The sequence below is a fragment of the Microcaecilia unicolor genome, chromosome 6, assembly GCF_901765095.1.
Source record: "Microcaecilia unicolor chromosome 6, aMicUni1.1, whole genome shotgun sequence".
NCBI classification, from domain to species: Eukaryota; Metazoa; Chordata; class Amphibia; order Gymnophiona; family Siphonopidae; genus Microcaecilia; species Microcaecilia unicolor.
This window is the reverse complement of record NC_044036.1, coordinates 327941848-327964724: the sequence shown is the minus strand read 5'-3', so window position 1 is coordinate 327964724 and position 22877 is coordinate 327941848. Positions and strand designations below refer to the sequence as shown.

Sequence of the window (22877 nt, the reverse complement as noted above, 5' to 3'; positions counted from 1 at the left end):
AGGAAGGCATAACATAAAACATAAGGGGAGTGGGTCTGAGGTTTATCTAGGGTGGCAGAGCAGGTGGGGGGGAAGAGGGGTTGGTGGTTGGGAGGTGTGGATAGTGGAGGGCAGACTTATACGGTCTGTGCCAGAGCCGGTGATGGGAGGCGGGACTGGGGGTTGGGAGGCGGGAAATACTGCTGGGCAGACTTATACGGTCTGTGCCCTGAAAAAGGCAGGTACAAATCAAGGTAAGGTATACACATGAGTTTATCTTGGGCAGACTGGATGGACCGTGTAGGTCTTTTTCTGCCGTCATCTACTATGTTACTATGTTTTGAGATCAGGGCTTGTTTTAAAATGTTTTAGGTTAAGACATTAGAACATTTTTACCAATATGTTTTAGCTTATCAGCTGTAGCTGTGTACTGAAGGAATACAGGGGCCCTTTTAAGAAAGGGTTGCCATGTGGCAACCCAGAATTACTGCTGGCAATCGTTCTACCTCAAGCTCATGTCATTTGCGGTGCACCGGAAAATATTTTTGTTAGTTTTGCCGCAGCGCTAACCCAGCGCTAACAAGTGCTCCCTGCCGCATGGCCATGTGGTACGAGTAATCTTACCGCACAACCATTTTATTTTTAGGGGCTTTTTTTCCCGCTGTAGTAAAAACGGCCCTTTTTACCGCAGGGCCCTTTTTACCACAGCTTTTTAAAAAGGACCCCACAGTGCATAAGTTCGACTTGGTACTACAACGATTGCTGTTGTACAATGTCTTTTGGTTGTATGTTTTTGTTTCTTATTTTCACTAAAAGAAGTTACAAAAAGAAAGCAAAGTTCAGGCAATCCAGGGTTAACTCCAGCAAAGCTGGCATCACCATATCTCCATGACTGATATAACGAACTTTACAGTTTCACAATGACCTGATCGTCACTTCTTCTTTCTCTATTAGTTTCAGCCTCCTGCCTCTCACAGATGGCACTATATACAGCCAGACGTGATTAGAGACATTAACATAAATTCCAGGAATTAATAAGGAGATATTACCATTAAAATAGGAAAGACAAACAGTACAGTGAACACAGGGAGTCTGAATCCTTTGGGCACACTTGCCGCACCAGGAAACTTACTGCAAAGCAAGGCAACAGCTACCCGCACCAACTTGAAATGGCACTTCATCCCTGCCCAGTTCTGAAAAGAGTGCAAAGAAAGAAAGTTAAAACTTCAGTTCTTGCAGTTATTGTGTTAAAGACATAAACCCCCCCCCCCCTCATCTGATACGCATTTACACCACTGAGGTTGTAGCACAGTTTGTCGCTTCTGGAACAGAGCTAAAAAGAAACAAAACAGATCCCCCCCCCCCCCAAAAAAAAAAAAAAATATAGCAAAATGTCCAATTTATTCCCCACTAAAATAATTAATAAATAGTTAAAAGCCCGACACGGCCACGTTTTGCCCTTTCAAAGGGCTGCGTCAGGGGCTTGCAACAGATCCCAGAGGTGTTCTCATAAAACTTCACCTACTGGTCTAAACAACTTTTCTCCAGAAAAGCAGCAGCAGCAGTAGTGGTGAATAAATTGGACATTTTGATATATTTTTTTTGCGATCTGCTTCTTCGTGCTGGATCTTGTAGTCTGATCGCCTATTTGCTTTCTTGGATCTTCTGGAACAGAGCCTTACACCCTTCTGATATTATGATCTGCTTTGCTGAGTTATATTTTTATCAAAATAAAAACAGAACATTTTGAAAAGATAAGGTATGCTTGTGTTCTGGAGGCATGGCTTGCTGAGAAAAAGCAATGTGCAGTAAATCCTGAAGAAATGCTACATAAAAATCACACAGCATCATGTAAAAAGAATGTACTGCACATGCTACATGCAAGAATTACCGAAGGGGAAAATTGGGAAGCCCCAGCTGATCCCTATGACACAGTACAGGTATGTTCATAGAAGCACAACATACACACACTGGTTGTATGGATTTGGCTGGTTTTTTAGTTACATTTGTACCCCGCGCTTTCCCACTCATGGCAGGCTCAATGCGGCTTACATGGGGCCCAGAGTCACAAGGAGCTGCCTGTGCCTGAAGTGGGAATCGAACTCAGTTCCTCAGGACCAAAGTCCACCACCCTAACCACTAGGCCACTCCTCCACTGTTGCTACTATTTGAGATTCTACATGGAATGTTGCTATTCCACTAGCAACATGCAGATCACCAATGTGGACGCGCAGGCTTCTACATGGAATGTTGCTAGTGGAATAGCAACATTCCATGTAGAATCTCCAATAGTAGCAACATTCCATGTAGAATCTCAAATAGTAGCAACAGAATCTCCAATATTAGCAACATTCCATGTAGAATCTCCAATAGTATCTATTTTATTTTTGTTACATTTGTACCCTGTGCTTTCCCACTCATGGCAGGCTCAATGCGGCTTACATGGAGCAATGGAGGGTTAAGTGACTTGCCCAGAGTCACAAGGAGCTGCCTGTGCCTGAAGTGGGACTCGAACTCAGTTCCACTAGCAACATTCCATGTAGAAGTCAGCCCTTGCAGATCACCAATGTGGCCGTGCAGGCTTCTGCTTCTGTGAGTCTGACGTCCTGCACGTACGTGCAGGACATCAGACTCACAGAAACAGAAGCCTGCGCAGCCTTCTACATGGAATGTTGCTAGTGGAATAGCAACATTCCATGTAGAATCTCCAATAGTAGCAACATTCCATGTAGAATCTCCAATAGTATCTATTTTATTTTTGTTACATTTGTACCCTGCACTTTCCCACTCATGGCAGGCTCAATGCGGCTTACATGGAGCAATGGAGGGTTAAGTGACTTGCCCAGAGTCACAAGGAGCTGCCTGTGCCTGCAGTGGGACGTCCAAATTCTTATTTTTGAAACCCATTTTCCAACTGTTTTTCTATGCTGTTGGTCAGCAGTGCATCCAAATCTGAAGGGGGCATGTCAGGAGGTAATTAGGGTGGGATATGGGCGTTCCTAATACTGGGATGTTTTCCAGCCATAACGGAACACAATGAAAATGCCCAGGACTAAAACTAAGACATTTTGAGCTAGACCTATTTTAATAATGACTAAGCCACAAAAAAATGCCCTAAATGACCACTGTAGGAATAAAGGAATAACCCCCCTTTACTACCCCAGGGGTCACTGAGTCTCCCCCCCCCCCCCAAAAAAAAAAAGATGTGAAAGAAACAGTACATACCAGCCTCTATGACAGCTTCGGTTGTTATAGCCAGTCCTATTAGAGCAGCAAGCAGGTCCCTGGAGTAGCCTAGTGGTCAGTGCAGTGCACTATGGAGAAGGGGACCCAGGCCCATAACCCACTATACAGTGGGGGAAATAAGTATTTGATCCCTTGCTGATTTTGTAAGTTTGCCCACTGACAAAGACATGAGCAGCCCATAATTGAAGGGTAGGTTATTGGTAACAGTGAGAGATAGCACATCACAAATTAAATCCGGAAAATCACATTGTGGAAAGTATATGAATTTATTTGCATTCTGCAGAGGGAAATAAGTATTTGATCCCCCACCAACCAGTAAGAGATCTGGCCCCTACAGACCAGGTAGATGCTCCAAATCAACTCGTTACCTGCATGACAGACAGCTGTCGGCAATGGTCACCTGTATGAAAGACACCTGTCCACAGACTCAGTGAATCAGTCAGACTCTAACCTCTACAAAATGGCCAAGAGCAAGGAGCTGTCTAAGGATGTCAGGGACAAGATCATACACCTGCACAAGGCTGGAATGGGCTACAAAACCATCAGTAAGACGCTGGGCGAGAAGGAGACAACTGTTGGTGCCATAGTAAGAAAATGGAAGAAGTACAAAATGACTGTCAATCGACAAAGATCTGGGGCTCCACGCAAAATCTCACCTCGTGGGGTATCCTTGATCATGAGGAAGGTTAGAAATCAGCCTTCAACTACAAGGGGGGAACTTGTCAATGATCTCAAGGCAGCTGGGACCACTGTCACCACGAAAACCATTGGTAACACATTACAACATAACGGATTGCAATCCTGCAGTGCCCGCAAGGTCCCCCTGCTCCGGAAGGCACATGTGACGGCCCGTCTGAAGTTTGCCAGTGAACACCTGGATGATGCCGAGAGTGATTGGGAGAAGGTGCTGTGGTCAGATGAGACAAAAATTGAGCTCTTTGGCATGAACTCAACTCGCCGTGTTTGGAGGAAGAGAAATGCTGCCTATGACCCAAAGAACACCGTCCCCACTGTCAAGCATGGAGGTGGAAATGTTATGTTTTGGGGGTGTTTCTCTGCTAAGGGCACAGGACTACTTCACCGCATCAATGGGAGAATGGATGGGGCCATGTACCGTACAATTCTGAGTGACAACCTCCTTCCCTCCGCCAGGGCCTTAAAAATGGGTCGTGGCTGGGTCTTCCAGCACGACAATGACCCAAAACATACAGCCAAGGCAACAAAGGAGTGGCTCAGGAAGAAGCACATTAGGGTCATGGAGTGGCCTAGCCAGTCACCAGACCTTAATCCCATTGAAAACTTATGGAGGGAGCTGAAGCTGCGAGTTGCCAAGCGACAGCCCAGAACTCTTAATGATTTAGAGATGATCTGCAAAGAGGAGTGGACCAAAATTCCTCCTGACATGTGTGCAAACCTCATCATCAACTACAGAAGACGTCTGACCGCTGTGCTTGCCAACAAGGGTTTTGCCACCAAGTATTAGGTCTTGTTTGCCAGAGGGATTAAATACTTATTTCCCTCTGCAGAATGCAAATAAATTCATATACTTTCCACAATGTGATTTTCCGGATTTAATTTGTGATGTGCTATCTCTCACTGTTACCAATAACCTACCCTTCAATTATGGGCTGCTCATGTCTTTGTCAGTGGGCAAACTTACAAAATCAGCAAGGGATCAAATACTTATTTCCCCCACTGTAACTGTTACACTCCAAAACCCACCAACCTACTGAACCCACATATAGGTGACTCCTGCAGCCATAAGGGCTATTGTAGTGGTGTATAGTTGGGTGCAGTAGGTTTTTGATGGGTTTTGGAGGGTTCACTATACCTGGGAGCTTTTAGGTGGTCTACTGCAAAGTCCTCTAGCATAGGAGCCAGCTCTGTGGGTGCTCTTGGTGCTTGAGCACCCCCAATATTAAACAAACTCCTTGACTGTGTCCAGGGACAGCTAGTTTTTTTTTAAGTTGTATTGAGAACAAGAACCTCATACATGCCAATAAAGAAGTACAGCTAGAAAATATAACACGACATTCCCCAATCTCAACCCCAAACCCCAACCCAGGATGTCACTCAATATGAAAAGCAAACCATCCCCTCTCCTTCCCCCTCAACTAGGGTTACCATATGTCCGGATTTACCTGGACATGTCCTCTTTTTGAGGACATGTCCGGGCAACTGGGCGGGTTTTGCCAATCTGCCCGTTTGTCCGGATTTCTGGACAAACGGGCAGGCTGGTGGGCAGGCCATCCTATAGGACGGCCCGCCCACCAGCCTGCCCATTTGTCCAGGAATCCGGACAAACGGGCAGATTGCTAGCCTCCCCTCCCCTTACTTAATACTGCCCTGGTGGTCTAGTGACCTCTTCCGCTTTCGGGGCAGGAAAGAGCCCCCTCTTTCCTGCATGCATCCTTCCTGTTTCTGATCTCGGCGCCGATTGCAAATGGCTGCCGAGAGTTGAAGTCTCGCGAGGTCACTTCAACTTTCGGTGGCCATTTTGAATTGGCGCCGAGATCAGGAACAGGAAGGCTGCATGCAGGGCAGTGCTCCGGGCAGGAAAGAGGGGGCTCTTTCCTGCCCCGAAGAGGTCACTAGACCACCAGGGCAGTAGTAAGGTAAGGGGAGGGGGGTGACGGGGAGGGGGAGTGACGGGGTGTGTGACAGGGGGGAGGGGAAAATATGTCAGGGGCGGAGCAACCCATGCCCTCTCCAGCCAAGATATATGTTCAAAACTTTATGAAAAGATTGAATGTGTCCATTCTTCAATGCAGTCAACTTAGTTTTATAAGACAAATAAAGTTTAGTTTTTTTAAATAGTTGATCTGTTGATGGTGTGTGCTTTTGTTTCCAGTGCGCTGCTATTTAAAGTTTGCTTGCTGTAAAAAGGTAGCAAGCTAGTTTATGCAAGTCCGGCTTGTTGCCTACAGGCTTTACATGGAGTAAGCAATGCCACGGCTGCAGGGAATAGCGCCCTGCGGTGATCGTGGCAAAGAGGTTTAACACTGACTGCCAAAAGGTTTGAATCTTTGGATATTGCCACCAGATATGGTAAAAGTCACACCACAGGCTTGCCAACATTGCGCTGTGACTGTTTTAAACATTTTATAAAGGAGAGCCAGAGTGTAGTACCACTTGTAGAGAATCTTATAACCATGGGAGTGGCTATAGACACTTTCAATAATTTAAAATCTTTTCCCAAGTAGCAAAGTCAAGTGGTTGGTGAATGTCTGTTTCCCACTTAGTTGTATAGGTTAGTATAGGAGTGGTATGGGAAAGTACAGCTTGATAAAAGCAAGATATCACTCCCCTGTGTGGACCGCATCTCGGTGCTTGCTCAAGCAAAGTTTCAGGTAAAACAAATTCACTTCTAGCCTGTCTGGTTATCAAGTCTCTAATTTGTCTATATACAAAGAAATCCTGGGGTCTCAAGCCAATTTCCTCTTTGAGATCTTCCCATGAAATAAATTCTCCTTCCTCCCATAATTGTCCCAAGGTCCGAAGGGAGTTATTTGCCCATCGACTATAAGTACCCTGAGATATCCCTTCTAAATCTGCTAGTGCATGAAGAATTGGAGTAGAAAGGAAATACCGCCGTTCTGGAAACCATTTCAAGCAGTAGACGAGCCAAGGCATGAGAGGGTATTTCATTATTTTTTATTTTATTGAATTTCTATCCCACATTTTCCCACCTATTGGTAGGTTCAATGTGGCTTACATGGAACCATGGGGGTGATTACAATGTATCAAGTGGGATTAACAGTTCAATGGAGACAGCGAGAATCTATAGAGGTCTCTCACGGAAGTATTGAGCTGGTTAAAACCTTAGGCGATCCCATGTGGTTTACATGATTCATAGACAGGGGTTAGAAAGACGGTCAAATAAGATCACAGCAGAGACAAAATAGGGTTGCATCATTGCTCATTAAACTAGGCAGGGGCTGAACTAAGACCAAGGCTTGTTGTCTAGGGATCCATGATACCGCCCACAAAGGAGTTTCCCCCAGATATGCTTGCTCCGTATGGAGCCACAGCTTTGACTCTCCCTCCAGCCATGCTGATATAATCCGGTTGAGCTGCCATATAATACAGTTCAAAATGGGGGACAACCATGCCAGCATGTATCTTTGACTGGTGTAATATCCTCCGACTAACCCTAGGGGGCTTCCTAGACAGTACATAATGAAATTCTTTCCTTTTAAGCTCAAGAAAAAACTTTTTGGCAATTGGGATAGGGAGGGCCATAAAGAGAAACAAAGGTTTGAGGAGCAGGGTCATTTTTACAGCATAAATCCTCCCCTAGCCAAGATAAATTAAGTCTTTTCCAATGGTCCAATTCCCCCAACAACTCCTGAAGATGCACTGGATATTCAGGGCAAAGAGATCAGAAACAGAGCGGGACAAATGCACTCCTAAGTATTTAATGGAGGTAGCCATCCAGCGAAAGGGATGCTTGCTCAGAAATTCCTGTTACAATACCGGGGGATAATCAGATTGAGAATCTCAGATTTAGTCATGTTAGTGTGAAACCCAGACACTGCTCCAAAGTCATTCAAGGAGGCGATCACCTGTGGCAAGTAAGCAGTGGGATCTGTTAGGGAAATCAAAATGTCATCAGTGAACAACATTATTTTATGTCGTTCTCCCCTGCAGTTAATTCCCATTATAGCCTCATTAAGTCGGATAGATTGCGCAAAGGGCTCGATGGAGAATGCAAATAACAGGGGGGAGAGTGTACAACCTTGTCTAGAGCCCCTGTACAAATCAAATTCTGCTGAATAAGTAACATCAAACATATAAACGGCGAGTGACCGTACTCACTCGCAAATGCGCAGTAGAGACTTCCCTGTCTGTCCCGCCCCCGCGTCAATACGTGATGACGGGAGGGGCGGGACAGAGAGGGAAACTGCGCCGCTGAGGTTGCTACCCCTCCCCCCCCCACTCGGAGTCGCCGCCGCCGCCACCCCTCCACCCGGCCCGGGCCCTTTCTTCCCTTCTGAACTTACACATCCATTCGTCGAATGCAGCAACGCACATCAGCTGAGCTGCCCCTTCCTTCTCTGCCTGTGTCCCGCCCTTGCTGACGTTACGTCACAGGAGGGCGGGGCCACAGGCAGAGAAGGAAGGGCCCACGGCAGCTCAGCTGATGTGCCTTGCTGCGTTCGGCAAACAGATGTGTAAGTTCAGAAGCGAAGAGAGGGCCCGGGCCGGATGGAGGGGTGGCAGCAGCGGCGGCGACTCCGAGGGGGGGGGAGCGGTGGTGACCTCGCGGGGGGGGGGGAAGGAAAACTCCAATACCAGCCCGTTTTTACGGGCTCAACGGCTAGTTAATAGATAAAGTAGCTAGGGGCTTATTATACAATGAATGGAGCCATCCCAAGTAGTTACCAGAGATACTCAATTTGCCCAAGACTGCAAAAAAGAAAGGCCAGTTCACCCGATCAAAAGCCTTTTCAGCATCAACCGAAAGTAACAAAGCCTGCTCTTGCAATTTAGAAGCTGCCTCGATCAGGTGGTATTAGGGCCCTGAGCACATTATTCTTTCAGTTCAAGTATTCCTCCTTTCAACTCAACGCTAGCCTCAATGGCGAATCTTGGAGCTTCACAACAAGAAGTGAGAACTTTGAGCTAGTTCTGCTCTGTCATAAAGGAATGGTGCTTCTGCAACTCAAACCTACATAATTCAATTCTGATTGTATTTATTTCTGACATTTATAAGTCACCTTTCCAAATCAGTGCTCATGGGAAGTGTGCCATTTCAACGGTGAACAAAAGAAATGCAAATGCATCAACTCCATGAGCATAAAACTTAGTAAGTCACAAAATAACACATCAAACTACAAAACAAAGCAATACTAATGCAATGCAAATATGGCAAAAATACTTTATTACAAGTACTCTAATTTTATTCCTTAACTGTAATGAAGAGACCCTTCCACACAATCAGGATAATTCTATAAACTGGTTCCTCAGTTTAGGTGCTCAATGCCGTGCGCCTAATGCAAATTCCATAACGTCTTCTTGGCACCAAGATTCTGTTACAGAATACGAGCTTATTGTTGGTCTAAGTACACACCCTCTTATGCCATGTCAATGGCAGGCATATGTTGGAGTGCATAATTTATAGTATTCTAAAACTATTTGCATAACTGGGAGACGCCCATAGCCTGTCCATGCTCCACCCATGAGTACGCCTCCCCCCCCCCCTTGCAGTTAGGTGCTATGGTACTTAGGTTCTACCCTAGGGGCCCTTTTACTAAAGGGTTGCCGTGCGGCAACCCGGAACTACCACACAGCTGTGGAATGCACTTCCAACTCACTTGAGAACGATCAACGAATTAAGTAACTTCCGCAAATCTCTGAAGACTTACCTCTTTGACAAAGCCTACCACGAGAACCCATAACTAACTATAACACAACACCTATCCAACTTTACTCAGAATGTATCTCTCTACAACTGCTTGATCAAATCCTCTTGTCTTCCCTGACTTCTTTGTAACACCAAATGTTATACTTCATCCTGGTATGGCGATGCCACAACAGGTCTTTGTAAGCCACGTTGAGCCTGCAAATAGGTTGGAAAATGTGGGATACAAGTGCAATAAATAATAAATGAAAACAAAACATTTTTTCAGCAGAGGGAAAAGTCATTCCACCTCCGTATCAACAAGATGAAATATGCTGTAAATGATTTGTAGAACAACTTGTATTCTTACCATCACAATATTGGCCAGATGCGCAGAAATAATTGCATAAACCCCTCCAGAAGAGCCCACCACAGGTGCTGGCATGTCTGCTACAGATACCGCCAATGAACCTTGTGGAGGAAAACACATTATCAGAAGGTTGGATATAGCAGCAGGATCATTTCAAGCAGTTTGGATCAACAGCACTGGAAAACTCATGGAATTCTTTCCAACCTCTCTGCATATGCATGGGGGCAGGGCTGGGGGCAGGCTAAATGGTGGTGGGGCAGTTGTGGGGGGGGCAGGGCTGCCGAGACACTGAAACAGGCCCAGGGCAGGGACGCCGCCTCCTCGGATCGCTGCCCCCCCCCCCCACACACACACTCAATCATCATCCGCTGAAGCCCCCAACCACGATCGTTGCCGCTGCTGCCTCCTACCCCCCCCCCCCCCCGGATTGCTGCTGCAATTCAACTGGTGGGGATCCCGAGGAAGCGTCTTCCTCCAGTGCTGACTCTTCACTCTGCTGATTTCCTGCCCCTGCGGCTGCTTTTCCTTTCAGGGCATGCTGGGTTTCAAAACCGAGAATGCATGCCTGAGAGGAAAAGCAGCCACTCCCGAACCCCTGCCAGCTGAAGCCTTGTCCAGCGCCGGTCTCCGGCACTGCTGCCGCATTGCCTGCCCTGCTGTCTTCCCCTCGCGTCCGGTACGCTCCTTTTAGTGAAACTGAGGGGAAAAGAGAGCAGAGCAGGCAACGCAGCAGCACCTGAGACCGGCCAGCCAAGGTATCTGCTGCAGCAGCGGGTGGGGAAGGGTGAGGCGGCAACGGGGGGTGGCAGAACAAAATATGCTCCCCCACTTCAGGCTCTGGCCCTGGCCCCCTCCCACCACGAGGTCTGGCTACGCCCTTGGTAATAACACCACATTTCCAAATTCTTCTGAAGGATACTAGGCAGTATACAAAAATGTTCCATCACAAATAAAGTAACCGTGGCTTTGTAGATGGAAATTATTAATTTAACAAACAGCCGCATGAGCGAACCTAATCCAGTTCAAGTTGAGAACTAACAGAATAAAATCGTCTAGGAAAGACACAGAACTGAACCAGATAATGGACTATGAAGTGTGCCTTGCTTCTAGCCCACCTGGGACTCATCCCAATTTAAGTAAAACTCTTGTATCATATCCTCTTCAGTGCACAAACAAGAGCTTCTAATCAAGAAACCTTTTATTTTTCAATTTCAACTGATATAATTACACTACTGAGAGATCACTGTGGGAATTCTGTCTAGACACGGATAAGGGATCCAGCTTGTTTACATCCTCCGAAGAGAGTACATGTTTTCTTTGGCTAATCTCGGCTGCTTTGAATGGTCGTTATGAAATCGCTGCTGCTCTCATTATACACAGCTGTTCTTGCAAGACCAGAGTTACCGTCCTCTAGGGAGGAGCAGGAAGCTGGCCTCTGTGGTTTGGCAAAAGTATTTAGGAGGCTCTATGTTCATTGGGGCCAGCAACATCCATGCATGGAGGTGATAAGCTCAAAGAATCTAGGATGAGGGGTGGGAGTGCAGAAGGGGCATGGCCTTGTAGAGGGATTTCATGTATCCCAAGGGCTCAGAGGCAGCCTCTAGATTTTATTTAGATTTGCTGATACCTTTTTCAGTAGTAGCTCAAGGTGAGTTACATTCAGGTACTCTGGATATTTCTCTGTCCCAGGAGGGCTCACAATCTAAGTTTGTACCTGAGGCAATGGAGGGTTAAGTGACTTGCCCAAGATCACAAGGAGCAGCAGTGGGATTTGAACTGGCCACCTCTGGATTGAAAGACTGGTGCTCTAACCACTAGGCCACTCCTCCACTATAGCAACATTCCATCTAGAATGTCAAATAGTAGCAACATTCCAGAATCTCAAAAAGTGGCAACATTCCATGTAGAATCTTCAATAGTAGCAACATTCCATATATTTATTTAGATTTTGCTCACACCTTTTTCAGTAGTAGCTCAAGGTGAGTTACATTCAGGCACTCTGGATATTTCTCTGTCCCAGGAGGGCTCACAATCTAACTTTGTAGCTAAGGCAATGGAGGGTTAAGTGACTTGCCCAAGATCACAAGGAGCAGCAGTGGGATTTGAACTGGCCACCTTGCAAGGCCGGTGCTCTAACCACTAGGCCACTCCTCCACTCAGCCTCCAAAATAATTTGAATTTGCTAACATGACTGTGTAGAGGACACAGATTTTAAAGACACGGGTTATAAAATCCACCACATGTGCTATCTACCATCACATGTGCAGATCCCATATGCAACTGTGCAGAAGTCTAAATATGTTCTCCCAACACTACTTGTACAGAGCCATAGGATCAAACTGTGGGTGCTGAGCACCTCCAATCTTGAGTAAGCTTCTTCACTATGTCCAGGGAGGAGGAGTCTGCATCATGTTTTGTCTCTCCTAATCATTTTGAAATGTTGGCACCTATGCATTGAACCTTCCTCGGTAAGAGATTTCCAGCTTTTTTTCTAATTACCCCTGGCATCCCATGGCCTTGCCCTTCAGCATGGTGATCACGTTTCTACGCAAACTTTTGAATTCAAGCAGGAACATCAAAAAAAAATTAGCAACCTACTAAAAGTAGCCTGAAAAGGTTACTAGAGCTGTGCCCAAAAGCACTTCAGATAGCCTGGGAACAGGACTTACCAAACACCGTTGGAAGCATTATTCTGCTCGTATCAGAAAACAAGGCAACTCTCTCATTTTTTAAGCTCATTAGGTCCTAGATATATTTATCGCCGCCACATTCTCCTACTGTTATACTTTGTTCAATTATTTCAATTTCTTCAATTTTTGCCTCAGTGGTGCTTATAAACCAATAATTATTTTTTTTTTTTGGCAATTTATGTAGCACCAAATTCCTCATTGGCATCTATGCTCCTGGGGAAGAATTTCGAAGCGAGGCTTTGTAGAATGCGGCTGTAACAGATGCAATTTGGATTACAAATTGAATGCTTTTACTACACTGATAAGTGCTTGTTGAACTATGTATGTGTCACAACTGTCACGGAGCCCGGAGTAGTGAGCCCTTGGGCAGCAGCAGGTGAATCACCCAAACAGGAAGCGAGGCTGAACACAGACAGGTTGGTACAAGAAGGACCGGAACTAGCAAGATGGGAACTGAAGCGGTAGATGAGCAGGGCTGGAATAAGCAGGACTGGAACAACCGGATTCTGGAACGGGCTAGGCTGGAACCAGATGCGGGAACGGACTTGGCTTGGGCTTGGCTGGAACCGGATTCTGGAACGGGCTTGGCTGGAACCAGATGCGGGAACGGACTTGGCTTGGCTGGAACCCGATTCTGGAATGGGTTTGGCTAGAACAGGATTCAGGATTCTCAAACAGGCTTGGCTGGAATGGAAGCTGAAAGCAGACAGGGTTGGAATAAACAGTGGAGGAACTGAAGCTGAACAGGGCAGACACAAGCAGGATTAGAACTGAAGTTGAAGGCTTGCAGGGCTGGAACAAGCAGGGTTGGAGTAGAAGTTGAAGACTGGCAAGACAAGAACTAGCAGGGCTGGAACTGCAACAAACACACACAGACGAAAACTCATCTGAAGACCTCTGTTGCAAAGGCAAGCCTGAAAGTTCCCAGGTGCTTAATAAAGGCAATTACAGATGAGGTCACAAGTAAGAGTGAAGCTTGGCAGCAGGAACACCAGGGCGAGGCTTGGTTGCAAGAGCACCAAAGTGAGGCTTGGCTACAGGAACCCCAAAGCAAGTCTGAAATGCTGGAACATCAGAATAGGACTGGAATGAACTGTGGAACATGTTTGGGAAACAGGAAGAAGACCGTCCACAGCAGCCATAGGGCCTGGTCACCAGGAGGCGAGGTGAGTGTAGGCATGGGATACAGTCACAACCGAGAAAGTATGAATTGTGGCTCTTACAAGACCTTAGTCCATTGAGACTTTGCTTCCTTTTTGAATGCTGTTTTTTTTTATGAGAATTAATATATTTATTGCTTGAATGTGTGTTTTTGCACTTCGTTATACACAGTCTTAAACACTGTGGTTTACCTGCCTCTGTTAAGGGTAACATGGTTCCCGTTCATCGGCAGGTTTAGATCTGTATTGTTAGATCTTCCCTGGTTTTTTTCCCCCTCATTGGAGGGTGGTAGGGATTCTGAGGGCTCCCGTCACTAAATTAATTATTTGCAGAGGTTTGCATATCTTTTATTGTTTTATATTTTGGATCTCAACACATGCATTGGGTTACTTTTTTGCTTATTGATATTCATTTTTAGAAACAGCAGGTGCCTTTTGTGGTTGAGTCATTTTAGCATATCGTACTTACAAACAGTGCGTGATATGTCACAAAAAAAAAGGAAAACCCACAAACACAAAAGCAACCCCCCCCCCCCAAAAAAAAAGAAATAAAAAGGGAGCATTACACCCTCTCTGAGTTAAAGCAGAGCTCTGTAAGAGACGGGTTCAAATCTCAAACACTTAGAACCCTTGAGCAAGGGCATTCAGCTTTGCTGGCTTGAATTTATACTGTAAGCTCACCAGGGGCATAGCTAGGTGGGGCCAAAGGGGCATGGGACCCCACATATTTAGCCCTGGCCCCCTCTACTTTTGACCCCCGCCCCCCGCTGACCCTCCCCCGCCACTTTCGACCCCCCCCCCCAGGTACCATTGCTGGCAGGGGTCCCCAACCCTCACTAGCTGAAGTCCTCTTCAGCGCATTTGCTGATTTGTTTTTGTGAGTCTTGACTCCTGACGTTCTGCACGTTCCTACATGTAGGATGTCAGGAGTCAGGACTCACAGAAACAGATCAGTGAACGTGTTGGAGACCGGTGCTGAAGAGGAGTTCACCCGGATGGGTTGGGGACCCCCACCAGCAAAGGTACTTGGCGGCAGCGGCGGAGGGGGGGGGTCAAAAGTGGCGGGGGAGAGGCGGCTGCACCGGGGGGGGGTCAGCGGCACCGGGGGGGGGGGGGCTAAAATGTGCCCCTTCACCTCGGGCTCTGGAGCCCCCTCCCGTCGAGTTCTGGCTAAGCCCATGATTTATACAGTCTGCTGCAGCGGAGATTTGGAGAGGCCAACAAATGTTCAAATTACTGACCCTATAGTCTAAACAAGGAAATTCATTTTACGCTCTTGTCTCCTTTATTCACAATTCTCCTTCCTTTTGTGGTTTTAGGAATTTACCCCCCTGTTTACGAAGCCGTGAGGCAATGCCTACACAGCCTATTCGAAGTGAATGGGCTGTGTCGGAATCAGCACGTGGGTTAGTAAACAGGGGGTTAACTTCTTAGAATCATTAATTATCTAAGGAGTCCTTTTACTAAGGTGCGCTGAAAAATGGCCTGCGGTAGTGTAGGCGTGGGTTTTGGGCGCGCACAGAATCATTCTTCAGCGCACCTGTAAAGAAGGCCTTTTTAAAATTTTTGCCAAAAATGGACGCGCGGCTAAATGAAAATTGCCGTGCGTCCATTTTGAGTCTGAGACCTTACCACCAGCCACTGACCTAGCGGTAAAGACTCACGCAGTAACCAAGCGTAATGGCCTACGCATGCCAAATGCCGAACGTAGCTGACACGCACCAGAAAATAAAAATATATTTTTCAGACGCGTGTAGCGGACACGTGCCAAAAATGAAATTACCGCAAGGGCCACGCGGTAACTCAGAATTGGTGTGCGTTGGGAACGTGTAGGTCCTTAAGCATCTTAGGAAAAGGGATCCTAATTTAAAAAAAATGAATCCGTTTTACATGGAGAGAAGATAGTTAAAACCAAGGTATCTTCTCCTATTTTCCATACTTTATTGCTGGTCCAGGTCTTAAGGTGAGGTGTTTCTGATAAGATAACTAACTGTATGATAGAGTTATAACCTTTCAAATCACTTTCACACTGAAATGCATATTTAGGAATCTTAAGGGAAGCAGACTGAGGGGCCAAGCCACATTCAGAGCTAAGGAATGCATCAGGTCATTGTTTACTATTTTTCATTACAGGAGCCATGAGCATGGACAGATGCAACTTACCAGTTGAAGACCTCCAAAGGTCCCCAAAGAGAGGGAAGATCAGGGCCCTGGAGACCCTTGGCTATGATGTTGGTAAGCGGTGGGGGTGGGCTACAGAAGCATTAGATTTAAGATGCTAACACGAGTGGGCACTGGGCTACCAGAGACCCTTTCTGAAGTCTCAAAGGGAGAGGCAGGAAGCAGACAGCAGTCCATATTGGGTTTCTGTTGCCTGGAGAGGAATTCTAAAATATATCTCCCAAGGGTTAAAATGTATTGCTTTATGGACTCTACTTGTGCTAACCTGGTTTAATATTAATGATGGAGTTCACACACAGTATGGACATTTTTATCTCATTAGTCTAAGCTGAGCTCATGTTTACATGAACATGGACTAATGTGCAGCATTAATGTGCCGTCGCCTGCCTTTGCTGGCGGGGGACCCCAACCCCCGCCAGCCGAGGTCCTCTTCTTCTCGCAAAAGGCTTCCTTCTGTTTCTGATGTCCTGCAAAGGTAGGCGACGGCGGGATGGCGGCGGGAGGGGGGGTCAAGAGGGTCGTTGGTGGGGGGGGGCAGTTGGTGGTGGCAGTGGTGGGGTCGGCAATGGCGAGGGGGGGTCGTCGGTGCTGGGGGGGGATAAAATGTGCCCCCTCACCTCGGGCTCTGGACCCCCCTCCTGCCAAAGTCTGGCTATGCCCCTGATGTGCAGAGATGATTTACATAACCCCAGCATTCACACACACAACAGCACAGTAACACGTGGGCACATTAGTGCCTTTGTTTTAATAAACAGTCACCTACTTTTTGTTTTCCACATGTTTATCGCTTTCTCAGTTTACTTAGATTTGAAAAAGCCTAGGGACAGAATTTACTGCAAAACTGCAAAGGAAAAGTACAAACATTTTAAAGATCACTATGCTAAGTACTTAAATGAAATCTAGCTGCCACATATGGGAAAGGGTCATAACCTTCACAGTGCAATTTGATCAACACATTCTACCATACTGTGTTCATTAATGAAGAAACACAAGTGGCCATAAATGTTGACTCCTCCCTGCTGCATATTCAGCTCTACAGATTAGTTTTCAGATGCAACTAGGGTTGGAGTGTAGATATGTGAAACAAGCCTGACGGCATCCTCTTTTCCTCAATGGCCAGTAGATGACACTAAAAAGCCACTGGTGGATGATATGATCCAACAAGGAAGACCTTTGACCTTTCCTCTCCCAGAGTAGAGATGTTAAACTACTCTCACCCTTCGGACCATGTGTCAGTGCTGAACTCATTGAGATAGCAGTGTGAAGAAACCCGCATTGCGGCTCAGAAGCCCGTTACGCTGTCTGCACTCAGGAAAACAGATGTAAAACGTCTGGTGTGTCAAACTCAATCTCCACATCCATGGCTACTAGACGTCAACTGAGCCTCCAGAGAGAGAGAGAGATAATTACAGGGTCAACTGAGCCCCAACAATGCTTATTTATGTTTATAACTAACAATATTTTCCCTTAATTTTGTAAAATCTTTCTAGCCCTTTTAGTGGAACATTTTGTGAACCCCGTCCGAGAAGTCACCTTACCTTTCTCCTCCACTCAAAAATACAGCTTATTTTACTGTGGCGTACCCTGATAGTTTCTTCTTTCTGTGAGCTGTGGATCCTGCAGAGTTGCTGCCTTTTCCCTTCCCTTCTTCATACCACACAAAAATAGAGGCTGACCAAATTCTGGTTTCAGTTTCGGATAGTGTGCCGAAACTGGCCCCAAATCATTTCTGTTTCAGCCGAAAGGTTATTTTAATTTTCATGAAATCACAAAAAAACAAATCCACTTAAATGAAAAATAACAGGTCTCATATATTTGAAAAAATTAAAGGAAAAGCCTCAAAGAGCTCAAAATCTCACAAGATTTAAAGAGCTGGTTGGATCCAAAAGATTTTTTTTACCCTTTCATCGTTGGTAAAAACCTTCCATAGAAAATTTTCAAACACAAGCTTTTTTTCACTGCTTATAAATGCTTATTAATATGGTATTTTCTGGCTAGTATGTCCATATCTTTATAGAATATTAATCAACAAACATTTATCTTTACTACTACTACTACTTATCATTTCTAAAGCGCTACTAGACGTACGCAGCGCTGTACACTTGAACATGAGGAGACAGTCCCTGCTCGACAGAGCTTACAATCTAATTAGGACAAGCAGGACAAGTAAGGGATAAGGACAAAGAGTAGCAAGGTTCCACACAGAATCCCAAAGAGTAGCAAGATTCCGGAATCCCAAAGAGTAGCAAGATTCCAGAATCCCAAAGATGACTACTACTACTACTTATCATTTCTATAGCGCTACTAGACGTACGCAGCGCTGTACACTTGAACATGAAGAGACAGTCCCTGCTCGACAGAGCTTACAATCTAATTAGGACAGACAAACAGGACAAACAAGAGATAAGGGAATATTAAAGTGAGGATGATAAAATAAGGGTTCTGAACAAGTGAACAAGGGTTAGGAGTTAAAAGCAGCATCAAAAAGGTGGGCTTTTAGCTTAGATTTGAAGACGGTCAGAGATGGAGCTTGACGTACCCGGCTCAGGAAGTCTATTCCAGGCATATGGTGCAGCAAGATAAAAGGAACGGAGTCTGGAGTGAGCAGTGGAGGAGAAGGGAGCATATAAGAGAGATTTACCCAGTGAACGGAGTTCCCGGGGAAGAATGTAGGGAGAAATGAGAGTGGAGAGGTACTGAGGAGCTGCAGAGTGAATGCACTTATAGGTCAATAAGAGGAGTTTGAACTGTATGCGGAAACGGATAGGAAGCTAGTGAAGTGACTTGAGGAGAGGGCTAATATGAGCATAACGACACTGGCAGAATATTAGTCGTGTGGACTGCCAGCATAGCAGCAGCTTGGCTCTGATTGTAAGAATGACACAGATTCTTTAAAGATAAAAGTGTTTGTTGACTAATATTCTAAAATGATATGGACATACTAGCCAGAAAATACCATATTAATAAGCATTTATAAGCAGTAAAAAAAAAAAAAAGCTTGTGTTTGAAACATTTTGAAAAATTTCTATGGAAGGTTTTTGCCAATAATGAAAGGGTACAAGATCTTTTGGATTCTTCCAGCTCTTTAATTCTTGTGAGATTTTGACCTCTTTGAGGCTTTTCCTTCCATTTTTTTCAAATATATGAGGCCTGTTATTTTTCATTTAAGTGGATTTATTTTTCAGTAGAACCCAAAATTTGTGCTCTCTCTCTCTTTCATTTGTATCCCTCTCTCTCTCCCCCCCCCCCCCCAAACAGGAGTTACCCCTCCTCTTGAACTCTCCCCTTCCACCTGTAGGCCCCCCTGGGCCTATCTTACAATCCCTGGTGCTCTAGGGTTGTAGTTGAACGATGCCCCAGTCACTCCTTCCCATTCCAGCTTTGCTTTCAAAATGGCTGCTATGGGGCATCGCTCCTGCTCTGACTAGACCACCAGGGCACGTAAAGTAGTTTGGGGGGATAAGGGGCTACTCTGAAAGTAATGCAGTTATTATCTTGCACAATAGTTTATACGATAAATAGAATGCTCCAAATGAAGGCTTCTCATACCAAATTTTAGCAAGAATTTAAGTCTGTCAATGTGGGATGATAAACTCCTTAGGAACTGGCCTCCCTGTGGAGTTATGACATCAGCTGTCACTTCAAGTGTGGCACAAAGTCAGCAACCGAAAACATACAGTAGCTTTTAAGTTTCAGTTTTCATTAGCTGCGGTCCAGGTCTGTGGAGGCCATTTTGCTTGGAAATAAATTACACTCTTTCATTATTTAAATTATTATATTCTGGCTTGGATACTGTGGGTTTAGCAGAGGGATGCAGGCTGCAAGCTCTGACAATCCCCAGCAGCCCTCACTGGTTCACATTCACACAACCAAAATTGAGTTTTCATTTTTTGGATGAAATCAGGTGATGAGTTTTGGGCGCAGGTTCAGTTTTGGCTGAAACTGAAGAAAGCAGTTTGAGGGGTCCTTTTACTAAGCCACGCTGAAAAATGGCCTGCGGTAGCGTAGACGCGTGCTTTGGGCGTGCGCAGAATCATTTTTCAGCGCACCTGTAAAAAATGCCTTTTTAAAATTTTTGACGAAAATGGGCTTGCGGCAAAATGAAAATTGCCGCGCGTCCATTTTGGAGCTGAGTCCTTACCGCCAGCCATTGACCTAGCGGTACTCATGCGGTAACTGGGTGGTAATGATCTAAGCGCGTCAAATGCCACTTGGCGCATGCCCAATACTCACATCCAAAAATATTTTTCAGATGCGCATATTGGACGCGCGCCAAAAATGAAATTACTGCAAGAGCCAGGCGGTAACTCCATTTTGGCACACGTTGGGCGCACGTAGACACTTGTGCGGCTCAGTAAAAGGGCCCCTCGGTCGGCTTCTGCATAGACAGCAGAATTTTGTTAGAAAACTGAGTCACCTTTACATGTACACAATATTCTCAGAAGAGTTTAGTTAAGACCAGTGGCGTAGCCAAGTGGGGTCCTGCCCCCTCCCCATAAAAATTTACAACACCCATTGAATGGCTGTCAGTGTGGCCTCCCGTTAGCCAAAGAGATCTGCTGCCCAAAGATCCCCCCTCCCATTCTGCCTCAGTAGTAAGGGAATCAGCAGTGTGCTTCCAGCCACTGATGGTGGCATTCCAAATGCATGCTCGATTCACGCGCACGAATTGAGCATGCTCGGGGAGTGCTGGTGTCAGAAGCTGGAAGCATACTGCTCACTTCCTCACTGTTCAGGCAGCCCCTCCTTACCTCTCTACCCTCATCTCCCCTTATGTTCCTACCCGTAACCTCCGCTCTCAAGACAAATCCCTCCTTTCAGTACCCTTCTCCACCACCGCCAACTCCAGGCTCCGTCCTTTCTGCCTTGCCTCACCCCATGCTTGGAATAGACTCCCTGAGCCCATACGCCAGGCCTCCTCTCTGCCCACCTTCAAATCCTTACTCAAATCCCACCTCTTCAATGTCGCCTTCGGCACCTAACCACTTTACCTCTATTCAGGAAATCTAGACTGCCCCAACTTGACATTTCGTCCTTTAGATTGTAAGTTCCTTCGAGTAGGGACTGTCCTTCTTTGTTAAACTGTACAGCGCTGCGTAACCCTAGTAGCGCTCTAGAAATGTTAAGTAGTAGTAGTAGTAGTGTTCAGGCAGTACAGAAGGGAGGGCTCAGGCAGTCGACCTCTTTGGCTGACGGGACTTAGACATCCCCACCAACAAAGATATGATATTTAATGCAACGGTGGTTAGGGGGAAGAAGAGATAGGAAATACATGTCCCCTCCCAGTCTACCCCTGCCCCCTCCCCAAAATGGACTTCTGGTGAGACTACTGGTCAACATACCTGCCAGGACTCCAGCAACATAGATAAAACCAATTCTCAGAGTTCCGTGCACCATTTCCAGAGGGACACCAACCAACAACTGGAGAGCCAAATTAAGTCCAAGGTGTTCTATCCTGAGACACAGAAAGTAAAGTAAGTATTTCATTACATTTATGTTGCTTCCACTAAACTCAGAGGGTTGCCTCAGATCACAGACATCTCACAGTAAGAGGTGCCACGGAGAACAGACAAGGGGGGGGGGGTCAGGAATCTAAAACAAAGTCAAACTTCCCTATTAAAAGGCAGAGCTGTGTTATCAGTTTTCACATTTTTTAAGTTTTTGTTTCCAAGACACATGGAGGCATTGAAAGGGGGGGGGGGGGTGAGAAAGGTAGTAATCTCTAGCCTAGTTTTCATGATAACCACAATGAAAATACAGAAGATACATCAGTACATAAAGGAAGCGAGCGTGCAAATCTGCCTTAGTGGTTATTCTGAAAACCAGGCTGGCTAGTGGGGTATTGAGGAACAATCCGAGAAACTGAGATATCAGAATTGAGAATTAGAAACCAGAGGCTCAGCAGACCTCCTCACCCCACCACAACCACCACCACCACCAATTCCTTCCCCTATCTACCGTTCCTGGGTGCCACTGCCTACAGACAGTAATGTGGATTCTTTCAGATTCTTCCCCACCCAGAGCCACAGCATATGACATTGCAAGACTGCCTTCAGCCTCCAGTTCTTAAAATTATGAGACAGTCTTTCAATCTCCCTTTCTTAAATTATGAGAGAGAGTTTCAGCCTCTATAGGTCCCACGAGGATACGTTTCGTGATATATTTCTCTTTATATACATCTGTCTGTTTTTTTATATATATACTTTTGTGATCTTTACTTTATGGCTATAGCCATAATTTTTGAGATGTTTTCAATTTTAACAAGAATACACTTGTTTTGAAATACAGCCCTCGAGGGACCTATAGAGTTCTCCGCTTCTGCGGATTTCTGTTGGACACACCTAAGCCAGCCATATTTTCATGATGTCCACAATGGATATGCACGAGATTCATTTACAGGCACTGCCTTCATCATATGCAAATAAATTTCATGCATATTCATTGTGGGCATCCTGAAAACCAGGCTGGTTGAGTCTATCCAGAGGACTGAGTTAAGAACTCCTGGCCTAGAGATTCGAGGGACTTTACTAAAATGCAATGTTAAGTTGATGTTGGATGGGAGAGATGCCCCCTGTACAGTTCACTGCTGTAGGAGCACATTTATTATTATTATTATTAGCATTTGTATAGCACTACCAGACGCACGCAGCGCTGAACATCTACTACTACTACTAGACATTTCTATAGCGCTACTAGGGTTACGCAGCGCTGTACAGTTTAACAAAAAAGGACAGTCCCTGCTCAAATGAGCTTACAATCTAAAGGACGAAATGACAAGTTGGGCAGTCTAGATTTCTTGAATAGTGGTTAGGTGCCAAAGGCGACATTGAAGAGATGGGCTTTGAGCAAGGATCTGAAGATGGGCAGGGAGGGGGCCTGGCGTATGGGCTCAGGGAGTTTATTCCAAG

At 45.7% G+C, this 22877-nt stretch overlaps 1 protein-coding gene across 1 annotated transcript in view; it reads right to left on the bottom strand.

Annotated features, from left to right (window-relative positions):
• The window catches only part of LOC115472269 (rhomboid-related protein 3-like), a 150261-nt gene that overhangs the window by 3267 nt on the left and 124117 nt on the right, over positions 1–22877 (bottom strand). Inside the window, exons 6-8 of the mRNA XM_030206484.1 lie at positions 21312–21424; positions 9939–10039; positions 1112–1172 (exon numbers count right to left, since the gene is read on the bottom strand). Of these exons, the coding sequence (XP_030062344.1) occupies positions 1112–1172; positions 9939–10039; positions 21312–21424 (275 nt within the window). The remainder of the gene's footprint in view (positions 1–1111; positions 1173–9938; positions 10040–21311; positions 21425–22877) is intronic.